Source organism: Brassica napus, chromosome C1 (genome assembly GCF_020379485.1).
Source record: "Brassica napus cultivar Da-Ae chromosome C1, Da-Ae, whole genome shotgun sequence".
Classification (NCBI taxonomy): domain Eukaryota; kingdom Viridiplantae; phylum Streptophyta; class Magnoliopsida; order Brassicales; family Brassicaceae; genus Brassica; species Brassica napus.
Window position 1 is genome coordinate 9,638,098 of NC_063444.1, and position 17,721 is coordinate 9,655,818.

The 17,721-nt window shown below is 36.6% G+C and overlaps 3 protein-coding genes across 3 annotated transcripts; all 3 read left to right on the top strand.

Annotated features, from left to right (window-relative positions):
- Nucleotides 1-1,968: 1,968 nt before the first annotated feature.
- LOC106375722 (quinone oxidoreductase PIG3-like) lies at nucleotides 1,969-3,790 on the top strand. Its single transcript, XM_013815705.1, has 5 exons — nucleotides 1,969-2,300; nucleotides 2,413-2,592; nucleotides 2,852-2,933; nucleotides 3,012-3,278; nucleotides 3,359-3,790. Exons 1-5 carry the CDS (start codon nucleotides 2,049-2,051, stop codon nucleotides 3,553-3,555), a joined length of 978 nt encoding a protein of 325 aa, XP_013671159.1. The 5' UTR covers nucleotides 1,969-2,048; the 3' UTR covers nucleotides 3,556-3,790.
- Nucleotides 3,791-5,678: 1,888 nt separating this feature from the next.
- LOC106375721 (endonuclease 4) lies at nucleotides 5,679-7,845 on the top strand. The gene is made up of 10 exons (XM_022694632.1): nucleotides 5,679-5,697; nucleotides 5,832-5,946; nucleotides 6,069-6,249; nucleotides 6,342-6,452; nucleotides 6,523-6,578; nucleotides 6,662-6,745; nucleotides 6,831-6,923; nucleotides 7,026-7,093; nucleotides 7,195-7,268; nucleotides 7,436-7,845. Exons 2-10 carry the CDS (start codon nucleotides 5,833-5,835, stop codon nucleotides 7,552-7,554), a joined length of 900 nt encoding a protein of 299 aa, XP_022550353.1. The 5' UTR covers nucleotides 5,679-5,697; nucleotide 5,832; the 3' UTR covers nucleotides 7,555-7,845.
- A 6,984-nt stretch (nucleotides 7,846-14,829) lies between these two features.
- Nucleotides 14,830-16,968, top strand: LOC106374367 (endonuclease 5-like). The gene is made up of 10 exons (XM_013814411.3): nucleotides 14,830-15,003; nucleotides 15,094-15,208; nucleotides 15,302-15,488; nucleotides 15,589-15,699; nucleotides 15,792-15,847; nucleotides 15,961-16,044; nucleotides 16,132-16,224; nucleotides 16,314-16,381; nucleotides 16,501-16,574; nucleotides 16,657-16,968. The coding sequence occupies exons 2-10, from the start codon at nucleotides 15,095-15,097 to the stop codon at nucleotides 16,773-16,775; spliced, it is 906 nt and encodes a 301-aa protein (XP_013669865.1). The 5' UTR covers nucleotides 14,830-15,003; nucleotide 15,094; the 3' UTR covers nucleotides 16,776-16,968.
- Nucleotides 16,969-17,721: the final 753 nt, after the last annotated feature.

The window sequence follows — 17,721 nt, forward strand, 5'->3', positions numbered from 1 at the left end:
TATGGTTTAGGAGATCGGACTTATTCGAGCTCCGATTTACTCTTTAGGGTTTGATCTATTTTTCCTATGGTTTTTATCTTTAGAGTTCTGATTTTAGGGTTTCAATCTTTACAAAACAACCATGTTCAATTCATGTTCTCAGAATTAGGATTACCTTTGTTTTGCAGATTGTAGAACTCGGACCACCAAGAGAACCTCGAACGGACACAAGATGGGACGAGCTGGAACGTTCGCGTGCTGAGGCGAGACGCGTCTGATCGGGATCAGATGGTTTGGCGTCTGGTCGCGGATGTGCGCCGAGGACGTCGGACGCGTCTTCTTCTTGAGTTCGCGAGCAGGTTGATTGGGAACTCAAGTTGGCTGTGATGTGAACTGGAAACTGAGGTTGTCTAGGATCAGGAACACCTTAGGGCTGGAGCTGATCGGGTGTTTGTAAGCCGGAACGCAAGCAAGAACAATTTGGGGTTTTTTCGGAATTAGGGTTCCAAAAGACCAAGACGGCGCCGTGTATTGTTTCTGCGAGTGTGGGCGCGTTTGAGATCGGATCGACAAACGGTTTTCGCTGATGGATTCGTCTCGTCAAGAGCTTCAATTTGATATGTGGCTCGTCGTCTGGTTACTCAGGTTTTGAGAGATAGATCGATCTTAAGTTACGCCTGGTTTAGGGTTATCTTTGTCTTTGTTCCACCTTGTGCGTTATTTTTTTTCATGTTCTTCCCCTAATGTTTATTTAACTCTTCAGTCCTGGCCTATTGCTAATGTTCCACCTTGTGCGTTATTTTTTTTCATTCTTTACATGTCACTTTACAGATTGGCTTATTATGTTGATCATGGTTTGCATAAGAAGGTTACTTTCGTTTAGCTGAACTATTTGGGTTTGGTTATCGTTAGGCAGACGTTAGTTTTTTTTTATGTTTCTTTCATCTTTTTCCATCTATTTAGCACATTCAACCAGGTCACTAAACAAGTCTCTACCAAAACAGGTTCTTGCATGACTTTTGATGTTAGCATACATGGTTCTCAACCACTGACACTGACTAGTAGTGTAGGATGATTTGAGTATGCTTTGTATAAAGAGATTGAAACTAAAGATGTGGAGAGCGTACAATATCTGTTTACATATGTTGTATTCTTTTTTCTTGAACAACACATATGTTGTATGTTGTACAATATCTGTGTTACATATGTTGTATTCTGAAACTTGTGAATTTACATTGATTTACGTTTTTTTTTACTTCACTCGTGACGGTTTAGAGACGGACTGTTTGTCATTATTTTTGTCTTACCAAACATTGTAGACAATGAATGCCTCAAAGCTTATCCCACACACCAAAATTCTCTTTTTGCCAAAATATGGGTGCTTGCTGCTTAAAAAGGAGTTATAATTTGGTGATATTCTCGGGGATGTTTGTTAAGAAATTCAAGAAGAGGAAGCAGATCAGTAAAGAGGACTTACAGAGTAAAAGCATTGCATACATATTGATTTATAGGGGGGAATGTGAGAGAATCAAATGCTCAAGATTAATGTGCAAAAATAAATAAATGTATTTGAATGATCATTGGGCCAGGACTGAAGAGTTACATAGAGCACTAATTTGTTTCCAGAAGAACCAGAGACGAAGAATCTTCTTATAAGATCCTTGAAGCTGCCGCCTCTAATTAAAGTCTAAAGTAGAAATGTTTAAGAGAGAGTTGTAGGTAAAGCATCATAAATAAGAACATGCCTTGCCTTGTCAAACGTAACGTACATGATCATAGTTTACATAAACCACGGGGTCTCCTGACTAGTATCTTTTATTTTTGTTCTGATAGCTACTACTACTGAGGTACATGGAGTTGATACTAGGAACTGATTTGCATATGGTAAAAAAACTGTTACCAGATAAAACCCCAAAGTCACAGTTTTACAGAACTAAGAACACCGTTGGGTCAAAACTTGACTTGTGTTTGCTCGACTCGATCCATCTGTCTTTATTTTTTTTTTTTTGTTAATACGAATAAAAGAAAAAAGAGGAAGAAGGTTTTGATACGGAAGCTAGAGAGAGAGAATGAAGGCGATCGTGATATCGGAGCCAGGAGCGCCGGAGGTTCTGCAACTCCGTGAAGTGGAAGACCCACAAGTGAAAGACGATGAGGTTCTCATCAGAGTTCACGCCACTGCTCTGAATCGCGCGGATACACTCCAGAGACTTGGCTCTTACTCTCCACCACCTGGCTCTAGCCCTTACCCTGGTCTCGAGTGTTCCGGTACCATCGAATCCGTCAGCAACTCCGTCTCTCGTTGGAAGGTCGGAGACCAGGTAGTAATAAGATTTAAGTAAAGATGTCATTTTTGAATTCGTGTTCATCAGTTTAGCTTTCACTTTTTTATATTAAAGTTTTGAACTTTTTTGATTTTCTCTCTGTCTTTAGGTGTGTGCTCTTCTCTCTGGAGGAGGTTACGCAGAGAAAGTTGCTGTACCTGTTGGACAAGTCCTTCCAGTCCCCGCTGGTGTCTCTCTGAAAGATGCAACTGCTTTCCCTGAAGTGGCGTGCACTGTTTGGTCTACTGTTTTCATGATGGGCCGTCTCTCCCCTGCTGAATCCTTCTTGGTATTTCTCTTCTCCCTGTTGCTACAATGCTCATGGCAATCTGACAAGTTGTTTAGTTTTCCTTTATTTCAGTTTTTGGTTGCTTCATAAAAACTGCTTCTTTGGCTATGATTTTATAATGAGTGAATGATTCTGCGGATTTTGAAGTGACGAGTCTTATTACTGGGACTATTAGAAGCAATTACTTCACTTTCTGTTTGTGTGTGTTTACTGTTCTTGTCTAGCTCCTTGCTAATGTTGATGGTTGCTGATATTTCAGGTTCATGGAGGTTCAAGTGGGATTGGGACATTTGCTATTCAGATGGCTAAACATCAAGGAGTGAGAGTATTTGTCACAGCAGGTTTTGGTCTAAAGCTTCAGTTAATGGACAACCTTCTCATTTGTTGACAATGTTCTAATTTTCGTTTTTGACTAACAGGAAATGAGGAAAAGCTAGCTGCTTGCAAAGAGCTCGGTGCGGACGTTTGTATAAATTACAAAACCGAGGACTTTGTGGCAAGGGTGAAAGCTGAAACAGATGGGAAAGGTGTGGATGTTATCTTGGACTGCATAGGAGCGCCGTATCTGCAGAAAAACCTGGACAGCTTAAACTTCGATGGGAGGTTATGTATTATCGGTTTAATGGGAGGAGCCAATGCAGAGATAAAACTAAGTAGTCTGCTTCCAAAGCGTCTCACTGTCTTAGGTACTCAAACACACAATCAATCAATCAGTATTCAGTCATACATCAAAACTGAAAACTTTGATATGTTTTTGTTCCTGCAGGAGCTGCGTTAAGACCAAGAAGCAAGGAGAACAAAGCGGTTGTTGTAGCAGAAGTGGAGAAGACTGTTTGGCCAGCGATAGAAGCAGGGAAGGTAAAACCAGTGATTTACAAGTACTTACCGTTGTCGCAGGCAGCAGAAGCTCATAGCCTGATGGAGAGTAGTAGCCATATTGGTAAGATTCTGCTTGTTACTTGATATTCTCTGCAAAGGGAGAAAGAAAATGTTCAGAGACACGAATCATGGTTGGAAAATAAAATAATCTGGTGGATTGTGTTCGTAGATGTACAAGAGTCTGTTCATTGGCTTTTATGTATCTCTGTGTTTGGGACTATGTATGTAACTATGGACCATATATATCAATAAGCTGTCTACACTAAAGCGTTATGTTTACTTCTTTATATTCGACAAAATATAATGTTGTAATATTCAAGAGACTGTACTTTTTTTTTTTGAACACAACTCACTTCCATTAAACTAAAATGTTCGGTTACAACAGAGAGAGAGGGGATTAAACATCCTCTTTGATAAAAAGCATTAAACACAAAGATAAAAGAAACCGAAACAGATAGGTCTTCGTACGAAGATGACAGCGGATTCGAAGCAGAGCTTGAATGCGTCAATGGAGCCTGCACGACAAAGAGAATTAGTCACTTTTGATTGTGACGTTGAACTCCAACCTGCACTTACAAGAAACCCTGAAGTATTCTCGTTTGCATCTTCTGGTCTCGTAGAGACCGCTACGCAAGATAGCAAAATAGTGTTTAGGCTGAACAAACTGCTCGGTGACGAGACCGAGACTTTTGCTCCTTTCACCGAAAGAAGGTATAATGGTAAACGTCTCTCCTCATAAGAGGAGGATGATGAAATGGAAGAACTCTTCAGAAAAGAGAGAGAAAACATTAATCGCTGAAAGATTCGGTTAAGAATTCCAATGAACCCATTAGAACTTTTTATTACTCTAGCCAAAAGGACCCAGACCATAAAATTGATTATAGACCAGACCTTACCCACAAATGCAGGGCTAAAACTTGGGCTGACATCTTGGATATTTTCCATGGGCCTGGCCCATGCTGTGAAGCTCGAAGGGCTGACGTCAGCAATACTCCAGTCGGATCTGAGAGATACGTTTGAGGGATACCACAAGGCAGAGCTGGATTGTGCACTGGAGGAGTTGTAGTGTTTGATGGAGGAGCTAGGAGGTATAGTCTTGTCGCAGGTGAACACGTCGACGGTGGGGAACGCCTTGTCTGCGGAGGATGGGCTGTTGGTGGAGACATATGGGTAGCTAGCGACGAGGCACCGGTAAACAAGAACAGGGGGGACATGCGTATCAGACAGGGATCTCTTCAGAGAAAGGACCCGACAAAGGATATCATTGGGTTGAAGTGAGCAGTCGGGTGGTAGGTTTGACAGTGCGTTGAGGTTTACACTTACAAGGGAAGCTGAGCTACCGTCGACCTTAAGTACGGCGTACCGTTTGTTAAGCGGATGTGAGGGCCAGCGACGGTTGAAGATTAGAGATCTGAAGCCCAAAGCATAGAGCATCCTTGTAAAGAGAGAGAGTGGAAAGGTTAAGCTTGCACAAGCACAAGTCCTCCAGGAACCCCCAGAGAAAAGAACAGTTCCGGTGACCTGTGACCGACGAGTAGCCACAGATATCGACGGCGTCAGATCCGGAAGAGAGAACTTGAAGAAGATTAAAAACGCAGCAGAGAGATGGTAAGAATCGAATGAGAGCATGAGAGACCAAAGGAAAAGACGATGCCGGCGAGCTCTTGCTCCACCGGCGTCGGAATGCGGTGAACTTCTGGGTGTCTTGATATCTGTGTCAGAGAGCGTTTCCAGATCTACTCAAGAGACTAGAGACTGCACTTAAAATCTGTAATTTGTAACTAAACCTTTTTAACAAGAAGCCATGTTGTAGTAAACAAAGGATCAAACGACACTCCTTCAGTTATCTGAAAAAAAAGATTTTATAAAGTATTCACGCATATTAATAATATAATAAATATTTACAATTAAATTTATTGTTTATTTTATTATATATTTTTCAATAACTATTAACCAATAATATTTAATCAATTCAAATATTTTCAATTAATGTTTCTTAAAAATATACAATTTATCAACATTAAAACGGAACGGAAGGAGTACGATCAAAGACTGTTATTTCATTTTATGCCAATTAGTTTTGAAATAAATTATATTATTTTAATAGTTGACTTTGAGCTTATTTTATGATAACAAAAAGTTTTTTTTTTTTTAAAACCGAAAAATATACATATATATATATATATTCAGTGAGCTGAATCAATTTTAGATCAAAACTTTGTGAAGGTATTATTCTCTTCTGAACTTTGACTTGTCGTTTTGAATCGATCTGTACGATGAAACCCAGTTTCTAATTTAGCAAAATCGTGCAACAAAAGTCTTTGATTAGCATAAAAATCGAAACTTTACAACTGTTTCAGTATGAATTCGTCGCTGAGCCTGTGGTTAACGAGAGTACTGGTGCTTACACAGCTCATCCACGGAGCTTTGAGCTGGGGGAAAGAAGGCCACTACACCGTCTGCAAAATAGCCGAGGTAGTGTCTTGCTTAAAGCTATAACCTTTATAGGATCAGAGATGTTTCTGCAAAGAACAAAAAAGAAAGTACCTTTTGTTGATATCTGATGATAATGACGTTTTTATTTCAATGCCTTAAAGAGCTATTTTGAGGAAGAAACTGTAGCCGCAGTGAAGAAACTTCTACCTGAATCTGCTCAAGGAGACTTAGCATCTGTTTGCTCGTGGCCTGATGAGATTAAACACCATTGGCAGTGGCGTTGGACCAGCCCTTTGCACTATGTTGACACTCCTGATTACAGATGCAACTACCAATACTGTCGTGGGTTTATTCTTCCTTCTTCCAACTATCTTTTTTTTAACCTCTCCGTTCATGTTTCAGAGTCTAATCTTATATGTTCTGTCTCTGTGAAGGGGATTGTCATGATACTCATAAGCATCAAGACCGGTGTGTGACTGGAGCTATTTTCAATTACACGATGCAACTTATGTCGGGTTCTGAAAACTCGCGGAGGATAGTACACTGTGAGTGAGATAAAAGTGAATTTAATACTATGCTTCAGTTTTTGAGTTCTGACTAGTTTTTTGTCTGTAGACAACTTGACAGAGGCTCTCATGTTCTTATCACATTATATCGGAGATGTTCACCAGGTAAAATACTGTTTGTCATTTCAAATAAATCATACCACAACATGTTCTGTCTGATCTGAGTTGTATGTTGTAAATTTACACAGCCTTTGCATGTTGGTTTCCTGGGAGATGAAGGTGGAAACACTATAACAGTCCGCTGGTACCGTCGCAAAACAAATTTGCACCATGTAAGTGTTTGTTATCTATCAATACTGATGCTCATAAATGTTAGCATTCCTGATGATTGGTTTAATCTTTTTGAATCATTTGAAGGTGTGGGATAACATGATAATTGAGTCAGCTCTTAAAACATACTACAATAAAAGTCTTCCACTCATGATTCAAGCACTTCAAGCCAATCTTACTGTAAGATGTTACTTTCTTTATGGAGCTCCAATGCAAGTACGTTATAACTAATCAACTCACATTTTTGATTATATTTGCTTTGAACTGCTTGTATGAATATAGCATGGCTGGTCAAATGATGTTCCATCGTGGGAATCATGTCAACTTAACCAAACGGCCTGTCCAAATTCGTAAGCTCTAGTCCAGACCAGTCAGAGACATCTCGTTATAGCTTGTTTGTTTTCCTAATTACATCGTTTGTTGATTGAGTAGGGTTGTGGATGTTGTTCAGGTATGCATCTGAAAGCATAAGTCTGGCCTGCAAGTATGCTTACAGGAACGCTACCCCAGGGACTACTTTAGGAGGTAATACTCACTCAGCATTGAATTCGAAGTTTCTAGGAAATATTACCTTGAAGTTTATTCACTCTGAAACAAAGATCTTAGCTTTCTTTACCCACGCATGCTCATCTCAATCATGCACTTGTATGCAAAGTTGTGATCTTGGACTTTCTCTCACGTCTGTTCTGCAGATGAGTATTTTCTCTCTCGGTTACCCATTGTGGAGAAGAGACTTGCACAAGGTGGGATTCGCTTGGCGGCCACTCTGAACCGTATCTTTTCTTCACAACCTAAGCTTGCTGAAGCATGAAAGTAAAACTAAGAAGAAGATACCACAGGAACCATAGGCAGTCACTCTATTAGCTCCTCAGCTCATCTGATGTTAATTAATTTTATGCGTTTGCTATTGTTTTTAGTTTAATTTGAATAAGCAGTAGGCGAAATTGTCATCTATTATCAGACATCTAGCTATCTAGGACAACACCATGTCCAAGGTGTATCAACTGATGCTTGCGTTAAACTGAAAACAAAGGATAATAGGATTGTTATCACAAGCTGGGTTGTACTTAACGTGTGAATGATATCTCTATGTTCGTGCTGATTCCACACCTGATCGTGACCATTGCTAAAAAAATATATGTTGTTTGATAATCCACCGACTAGGTTTTGCGTTCGGTTTTCGGTTCTAGAGACATATATAAAACTGTTTGGTTTGGATAACAATGTTAGAAACTAACTAATATCTGTCAAATTTTTGGTTTTAATTTGGTCCCGATAAAACCTAGCATATTGAAACAAAGACAAAGAAGCCTTGTTGTCTTTTGATAAGTAAGCACTCCTATCTAGCTCTTAGACTCTAATTACAGTTTGAGTTTTAGACTAAAGCTATAATTGTAAGTAGCAACCTAAACTCTCATGTAATGGTAGTAGCTAAACTTATGCTATGCATTGCTATTCTTCAGAGTTATAACTTTATATCAAAAGGGTAAACGAAAACATACACATCTCTTTTTCTTAAGTTTTATCGACATCCCACACTTGCGTAGAATACTAGAATTTTATTAGCAAATGCTATTAGGTAACTTGTAGAAACACTACAAGAAAACAGCGGTATTCTGACGGACATTCCGACGGAAAATGAAATCCTCGGAATATTCCGAGGAATTTCCGAGGATATTCCGAGGAAACACAAAATTTAGTTTCCTCGGAATTTCCTCGGAATATACCGACGGAATTCCGAGGAAATATTAATCCGTCGGAATATTCTTATAGAATACCGAGGAAAAACGTATTCCTCGGAAAAAATCGATGAATTCCGAGGATATATTATAGCCGTCAGAGAGCCGTTGGGGGATTTTAAAAATTCCGAGGAAATTCCGACGAACTAGCCGAGAAAATTCCGAGGAAATTCCGAGGAAGTAGAGTTTTTAAACCGAAAACAACATTTTACGGTTTGAATAACACTTATATAACCCTTATTAAGTGTCTTAGACTGATTATGAAGTCAAAAATTTGTTCCTTACCCTATAATAAACACTTTTCCGATTGTATGAACGCAATCCCCACAACATAAGAGAAACACTTATACACTTTAATGAACGGTAAAGGGAATACTTACAATTCGTTTTGAAATTTTGTTATTTCATGGTTTATGATCATCTATACAAAGAATCCTCAATGGTATGCATTACAATTGTATAAGAAATGAAATACGGCAAAAAAAATGATGTTTTGAAACCCCAAACACTAGTTTCTCGGTATTTCCTCGGAATATTCCGACGGAATTCCGAGGAAGATAAGGGTTTCCTCGGAATTCCCTCGGAAAATTCCGAGGAAGTAGGTTTTTAAACCGAAAACAACGTTTTGCGGTTTGAATAACACTTATATAACCCTTATTAAGTGTCTTAGACTGATTATGAAGTCAAAAATTTGTTCCTTACCCTATAATAAACACTTTTCCGATTGTATGAACGAAATCCCCACAACATAAGAGAAACACTTATACACTTTAATGAACGGTAAAGGGAATACTTACAATTCGTTTTGAAATTTTGTTATTTCATGGTTTATGATCATCTATACAAAGAATCCTCAGTGGTATGCATTACAATTGTATAAGAAATGAAATACGGCAAAAAAAAATCGATGTTTTGAAACCCCAAACACGAGTTCCTCGGTATTTCCTCGGAATATTCCGACGGAATTCCGAGGAAGATAAGGGTTTCCTCGGAAATCCCTCGGAAAATTCCGAGGAAATTCCGAGGAAGTGGGTTTTTAAACCGAAAACAACGTTTTGCGGTTTGAATAACACTTATATAACCCTTATTAAGTGTCTTAGACTGATTATGAAGTCAAAAGTTTGTTCCTTACCCTATAATAAACACTTTTCCGATTGTATGAACGAAATCCCCACAACATAAGAGAAACACTTATACACTTTAATGAACGGTAAAGGGAATACTTACAATTCGTTTTGAAATTTTGTTATTTCATGGTTTATGATCATCTATACAAAGAATCCTCAATGGTATGCATTACAATTGTATAAGAAATGAAATACGGCAAAAAAAAATCGATGTTTTGAAACCTCAAACACTAGTTCCTCGGTATTTCCTCGGAATATTCCGACGGAATTCCGAGGAAGATAAGGGTTTCCTTGGAATTCCCTCGGAAAATTCCGTGGAAATTCCGAGGAAGTAGGTTTTTAAACCGAAAACAACGTTTTGCGGTTTGAATAACACTTATATAACCCTTATTAAGTGTCTTAGACTGATTATGAAGTCAAAAATTTGTTCCTTACCCTATAATAAACACTTTTCCGATTGTATGAACGAAAGCTCCACAACATAAGAGAAACACTTATACACTTTAATGAACGGTAAAGGGAATACTTACAATTCGTTTTGAAATTTTGTTATTTCATGGTTTATGATCATCTATACAAAGAATCCTCAATGATATGCATTACAATTGTATAAGAAATGAAATACGGCAAAAAAAATCGATGTTTTGAAACCCCAAACACTAGTTCCTCGGTATTTCCTCGGAATATTCCGACGGAATTCCGAGGAAGATAAGGGTTTCCTCGGAATTCCCTCGTAAAATTCCGAGGAAATTCCGAGGAAGTAGGTTTTTAAACCGAAAACAACGTTTTGAGGTTTGAATAACACTTATATAACCCTTATTAAGTGTCTTAGACTGATTATGAAGTCAAAAATTTGTTTCTTGCCCTATAATAAACATTTTTCTGATTGTATGAACGCAATCCCCACAACATAAGAGAAACACTTATACACTTTAATGAACGGTAAAGGGAATACTTACAATTCGTTTTGAAATTTTGTTATTTCATGGTTTATGATCATCTATACAAAGAATCCTCAATGGTATGCATTACAATTGTATAAGAAATGAAATACGGCAAAAAAAAATCGATGTTTTGAAACCCCAAACACTAGTTCTTCGGTATTTCCTCGGAATATTCCGACGGAATTCCGAGGAAGATAAGGGTTTCCTCGGAATTCCCTCGGAAAATTCCGAGGAAATTCCGAGGAATTAGGTTTTTAAACCGAAAACAACGTTTTGCGGTTTGAATAACACTTATATAACCCTTATTAAGTGTCTTAGACTGATTATGAAGTCAAAAATTTGTTCCTTACCCTATAATAAACACTTTTCCGATTGTATGAACGAAATCCCCACAACATAAGAGAAACACTTATACACTTTAATGAACGGTAAAGGGAATACTTACAATTCATTTTGAAATTTTGTTATTTCATGGTTTATGATCATCTATACAAAGAATCCTCAATGGTATGCATTACAATTGTATAAGAAATGAAATACAGCAAAAAAATCGATGTTTTGAAACCCCAAACACTAGTTCCTCGGTATTTCCTCGGAATATTCCGACGGAATTCCGACGGATATTTAAGTATCCGTCGGAATTTCCTCGGAATATTTTTATTTAACCGGGCAAATATTTCGCGAAAATTGAAATTGAAATTCCGAGGAAATTCCGACGGAAACTATCCGTCGGACCCTAGGTTTTATAACCACGAGCCGCTTCTTCTTCCCCATTTCTCTCTTCTTCCTCTGCGGCTCTCTCCCTCCTCTCTGGCGATGTCCCCCTTCTCTCCGACGATATCTCCTGCGAATCCTCTCTAAACCTACACAAATCTTGTAAGGACCCTATCCCACTCTATTAGGTTCTATTTGTTAGGTTTTTGTGTAGATTTGATAGATTTTTGTTAGGGTGATTGGTTAGGATTGTGATTTGGTTGTAATAGGTTTAGAATTGTGATTTGGTTGAATAATTTGTTTTGTTGAATTGATTTAGAATTTTTTTATAAATTTTTTATTTTTTTTGTATTTATAAAATCATTTTTGTATATAAATTCGATTTTTGTGTATAAATTCGATTTTTGTATTTTACAAAACAATTTTTGTATATAAATTCGATTTTTTGGATTTTACAAAACGTTTTTTGTATATAAATTCGATTTTTTGGATTTTACAAAACATTTTTAATATTTATAAAACTTTTTTTGTGATTAAAAACTATTATTTGGGATTTTAAAAAAAAAAATTTTAAAAAAATATATATATATATATATAATATAAATTTCTATATTTATTAAACATTTTTAATATTATTAAAACTATTTTTTGTAATTATTAAACTATTTTTTATTTATTAAAACTATTTTTTGTTTATTAGAACTATTTTTTTATATTTATTAAACATTTTTAATATCTAGAAACTTTTTTTGTGATTAAAACTATTATTTGGGATTTATAAAAAAAAAATATATATATATATATATATATATTTATATGTAAACCGAGGATGACGATTCGACGGTTTCTACCAACTTGTCCCGGTTTCGAATCAACGAAATCGTTGAATCCGTAAGTTTTTTTTTTTTAAGTTCATCAATTCATTTATTTATTGATTTAAATTTGGCTATTTTCTATTTCAGTCGGTTCCAAAGAAGAAGGGACGTTTGGTCGGTTTGGGTCGTCGCACCCGGTCGGTTCCTCCTTCTTCTGCACCACCGCCCTTTGTTGATCCAGAAGTACTTACGGCTCAGTTGAAGGACAAGGATGATCGTATATCTTTGTTGGAGACCCAGATGGCGGCTCAACAGGCGGGCTATGAGGCACATAGGAGGCTGAACCAGCAAATGATGGAGATGATGCAGAGGATGTACCCGAACGAAGTGTTCCCGCACGTGCCAGACCCGTAGTTTTTTTTTTTCAAAAACTCAGAATGTTTTTTTTTGTACAACTTTGAATATTATCTAATATGTTTTAAATTTTAATTTTATATTTTCGAATTTAAATTTCAAAAAATTTATTTTTTTAAAAAAAATTAATATTTTTTTAAATTCCGAGGAAATGAACTCTCGGAATATACCGAGGAACATGTTCCTCGGAATATACCGAGGGACTCATTCCTCGGAATATTCCGAGGGACTCGTTCCTCGGAATTTTCCGAGGGCTCCGTTCCTCGGAAATTCACGATGAAAATTCCGAGGAACATTTCGTCGGAACTTTCGAGGATCGGACCATCGGAAACTCCATCGAAATATCCCGAGGAAGTTCTCCCTCGGTATATTCCGAGGAGCTTTCCGACGAACTGTTGGTCCTCGGAATTTCCTCGGAAATTTGTTTCCTCGGAAATTTGTTTCCTCGGAAATTTGTTTCCTCGGAATTTCCTCGGAAATTTGTTTCCTCGGAATTCCGTCGGAAATTTCGGAGGAAATTCCGAGGAAAAATGAATTTTCGAGGAGTTATTTCCGAGGACTTGTTTCGTCGGTATGTCGTCGGAATAACGTTATTCCGACGACATACCGACGATTTTTTCCTTCAGTATGTCGCTGTTTTCTTGCAGTGAAAGATGCATAATAATTCAATGAAATCACAAACCTTGATCACAAGTGATTTACAACGATGATGTTGATCAAATATAGAGATAGATAGATATCTGGAGTCTAACATCGAAAAGAAGAGAAGGAAAGAGAGCCAAGCCCAACTTGCCTAGCACCAGAATCAAAATTTAGATGCGTTGGTAAAAATAGGCAAGTCATCCTTGGCTCAACCTCATTCTCTATTCTTCCATGTAAGACCCTCTGATACACGCAGAGACTCTCTTAATCATCATCATTGTGATCATTTTGTTATTCTGTCTCTCCTGTTAACTATCTTGTCATGTCAAAGCCCTTACTCATGGTCAAGGTATTTATAGTCATATGCAGAGGGAAATATGTGGACTACTTTAATTGAAATTTCATAGTTTTTTTTTTAATCATGCATGGTTTTAGACTTTAAGTGCATGCAAGGAAAACGAATGGAATGTTGACCACAACCGTATGTTATGAATAATTAACATTCGTACCATCACTACTACTACTCCAAAGGCATCTCCGACATAAGAATCCACGTGTCGCATGTTTCTTAGGATTGGAATCATAGTTTTGGTGGTTGATGCACAACATGCAAGAAGTACCAAAAGGCAATAGTAAGATTCTTTGATAGTGTTTATACTATCTTTTTCAAAGAAGTTGCCAAGAATATCAATTTTCTCGGATAAAATGGAATATAAATGAAAGAAATTTAAGATTGTTTTTTTTTTGTCAAAAAAATTTAAGATTGTCCTTTGAATTGAGAATATTATTATTATTATTTGGAGACTCATCACGTCGTGAAAGGAGCACTGATTAGTGCTGGAAATCTGAGTGATTATCCGCGAGTCTAGTCTCGTTTCACCCGCCGCGGGGCAGGTGCAGGTCGACCTATTGAAAAAATTCAACATGCGGGTAAAAGTGCGAGTTAAGTCAATTTTAAACAGGGTATGTACAGATAACCAAATTTGAGTCGCGAATACCTGCAAAATTAAAAAAAAAATTGTTAAAAAAAACCAAAAATTCGTAAAAAAAATATAGAAAATATTTTTTAAATTATATAATTTTAATTACAAAAATATAATTTATATTATTTTTCATAAAAAATAATAATATATCAAATAATAATTTTATTAAATTTAGTATTACCTGCGGGTTACCCATAAATCTTAGCGGGACGGGTGCGGATATATCATTTTTTCTTCGCGAGTCATGCGGGTCAGAATTTGGAATTAAAAAAAAAGAGTCGATCCGCGGGTTAGCGGATTGACCCGCGAACCCAGCTCTAGCACTGATGATGTGATCCAAGTTCCAACTAAAGCTGGTATCTTCTTTTTTACCATTGGAATTAGACTTCAGAATTTTCTAAAATACAATTCATGACACTACAGTTAAATAATTTTTTTTTTTTTTTTGTAAACTACAGTTAAATAATTGCCTTCACGAAACCTTAAAGTTTCTCATTTATATGGGCCGTAGCCCTCGTCAATGGATCATTTGATTATGACTTATGAGATTCATATTTCAAACTGAAACCTCCCTCCTCCCTCCATTTTTCTTTATTACACCCATGAAACAAACTGTAAAGGAAAAAATCTTTGGGAATTCAGTTACAAAAAAAAAAAGTTCTTTGGGAATGCAATTCAGATTTAGGCATGTGAATAGTGGATACAACTGTCTTGTCAGTTTTATAAAAAAAGTTCTTTAAACAAATTAAACGTGGGAAGCGCAAGTAGAATAATTTACAGTTTTTCTTTTCTAGATCACACACAACCCAATGTAAGCAGAGATAGAGAGTAGAGCAGTTGAATCAAAGCAGAGAACCAGCAAAGATCAAGTCTTCTTTTGAGGTAACTCGTTTGACTTTTTTTCTATTTTCTTCTTGAATCGTTTTCTCTCGATTCGACGCCAAACCCACTGAAAATAAAAGTTATTTTCAGAATGAGGTTGTCGTTGAGACAGTGGGTTGCGAGTGTGCTTGTGCTAACACAGCTTGTACATGGAGCTCTATGTTGGGGGAAAGATGGTCATTACACTGTCTGCAAAATAGCCGAGGTCAAACTTTTCTTAACTAGTTTCTAATATATAGGAGGATTGGTTGGATCTTTGCTTAAGACTGATTTTTCTTTTCCATTTGTAAATCGTCAGGGATACTTTGAGGAAGAAACTGTAGCTTCAGTGAAGAAACTTCTCCCTGAATCTTCTCAAGGAGGAGGAGATCTAGCATCTTTTTGCTCATGGCCTGATGAAATTAAACACCTCTCGCAATGGCAATGGACTAGCTCTTTGCATTATGTTAACACACCTGAATACAGATGCAACTACCAATACTGTCGTGGGTTTATTTATATCCTTTTTCCTTTATGTTTCAAATATTTATATGCGTTTTTTAAAACTTTTTTATATGCTAAGTTCAAATCTATGTCCTTGTGAAGGGGACTGCCACGACAGTCATATGAAAAAGGACTGGTGTGTGACAGGAGCAATCTTCAATTACACAAGGCAACTTATATCTGCTTCTGTAAACTCAGAGAGTTTAGTCCATTGTAAGTAACGTTTTAGTAGAAATCTGATAATGTATCAGTTTACTAATATGTGACTACTGACTCTCTTTTTCTTTGTCATTTCTCGTTTGCAGATAACTTGACAGAGGCTCTCATGTTCTTATCACACTATATGGGAGATGTCCATCAGGTTAATTGATCCCTTCAGATGAATCACGATAGAAACCAAGTGATGTTATGCAATTGAGACCACCTTTAAACTGCAGCAGCTAATATCTATTGTTGGTTTCATTTTTTTCACAGCCACTGCATACTGGTTTTCGTGGAGATCAAGGTGGTAACACAATAATAGTCCACTGGTACAATCTCAAAACAAATTTACACAATGTAAGTGTTTTGTTTTTCAATCATATTGATGCTAACAAGTATCTTTTCTGACTGGGAACTGGAACTATATATATATTTAACTTGTAGGTATGGGATGACTTGATTATTGAATCTGCTCTCAAACAATATTACAATTCAAGTCTTCCAGTCATGATTCAAGCCCTACAAGCCAAACTCATGGTACCATGTTATTTATTTATCCAACTTCAGCACACTACAACCTTATTTGGACAGTGATCATTTGCTTTTAAATTGTTGTCTTCATATAGAATGGCTGGTCAAATGATGTTCCATCGTGGAAGTCCTGCCAATTTAACCAAACAGCATGTCCAAATCAGTAAGCAACTATCTTTATGTGAAATCTGTCTTTTGTAACTATCACTGGAAAAAGAAGAGAGAAAAGTCTTTACAGTATATCACCATTGTTGATTCTGAATGTTATTTGATGTGTTAAAGGTATGCATCTGAAAGCATAGATCTTGCCTGCAAGTATGCTTATAGGAATGCCACCCCAGGAACTACTATAGGAGGTATATTCTTAGCATTCACTGATCAGTATATTCACTCTGAAACAAGACTTTCTTAAGCTTTCTATCACATTTTCTTTCTCAGATGAGTATTTTCTCTCTCGGTTACCCATTGTTGAGAAAAGACTTGCGCAAGGCGGGATTCGCCTGGCGGCAATTATTAACCGTATCTTTTCTGCAAAAACAAAGCTGGCCGGAGCATGAAAGCTAAGATAAAAGTTTCCTGGAAAACCACACGTTATCGTTGTGTGTCCACCCAACTTACAACACTCTTTTTTTTCCAAATTTCAAGCCCTAAACCAAGTTTATAGAGATGCAATCTTTTTTCAACTTTAAGCATGAAACCAAAGTGTTTGGCCTAGTGCTAGTAGTACAAGATGGTTGGTTCTTTTAATTATTCCCCGAGTACAAACTATCTTTGATACGGGAATTCTTTAAATTGGAATATTTAAACTTGAACTACAAGCAACAACCACAACCCAATATAGTTTAGTGCATGTTCTTGTTACTACTACCCATTTGATGGATACGAGTCAATGTAGTCATGATCATGTGAACATTAGATAATTCAATTTAATTTAAGTAAGCTAGAGTCTATGCTGATTTGCAAATTGAATATTTGATTAGTAAGTTTGAGTCTTTTTTTTTTTTGAAACAAATGTAGGCACTTGAAAATCGTTCCACACGTCAAAAACTTGAATAATATTTAAAGATAACAATAAATTAGATTTTGTAAAATATTTCATGTGATACACTTCTTCTCTAAAATATTTTATCACTTAACATTATGGTTATTATGCAATAATGTAAGTCTATATTGGGTTTGGATATGTTATTTTGGATCCGGTTTGGCTCGAGTCTATAATTAAAATATCTATGAAATATATGTAATTTTGGTACAAAATAGGTTCGGATCAGATCAGATATTTAGGATTAGAAAAAACTCAAAGTACCCGAAATCCTGAAAAAGCCAAAACACGAAAATCTAAACAAATACCTGAAAATATATTCAAATACCTAAAAATATTCAAATACCTAAAAGCCAAAATTTTATCTGAAGAACGAAAAATATCCAAAGTTTTATTTGAATACCCGAAATATAATTTTGAAATTTTACCCAAACCCGAAACTATAACTGAAAATCTGAATC

Coding starts and splice junctions, on each gene's coding strand:
- LOC106374367 (XM_013814411.3), top strand. CDS start 15,095: ATGAGGTTGTCGTTGAGACAGTGGGTTGCGAGTGTGCTTGTGCTAACA. Junction 15,489..15,588: donor ATGCAACTACCAATACTGTC/GTGGGTTTATTT, acceptor GTCCTTGTGAAG/GGGACTGCCACGACAGTCAT. Junction 16,045..16,131: donor TCAAAACAAATTTACACAAT/GTAAGTGTTTTG, acceptor TTTAACTTGTAG/GTATGGGATGACTTGATTAT.
- LOC106375721 (XM_022694632.1), top strand. CDS start 5,833: ATGAATTCGTCGCTGAGCCTGTGGTTAACGAGAGTACTGGTGCTTACA. Junction 5,947..6,068: donor CCGTCTGCAAAATAGCCGAG/GTAGTGTCTTGC, acceptor AATGCCTTAAAG/AGCTATTTTGAGGAAGAAAC. Junction 6,453..6,522: donor CTCGCGGAGGATAGTACACT/GTGAGTGAGATA, acceptor TTTTGTCTGTAG/ACAACTTGACAGAGGCTCTC.
- LOC106375722 (XM_013815705.1), top strand. CDS start 2,049: ATGAAGGCGATCGTGATATCGGAGCCAGGAGCGCCGGAGGTTCTGCAA. Junction 2,593..2,851: donor CCCCTGCTGAATCCTTCTTG/GTATTTCTCTTC, acceptor CTGATATTTCAG/GTTCATGGAGGTTCAAGTGG. Junction 3,279..3,358: donor AAAGCGTCTCACTGTCTTAG/GTACTCAAACAC, acceptor TTGTTCCTGCAG/GAGCTGCGTTAAGACCAAGA.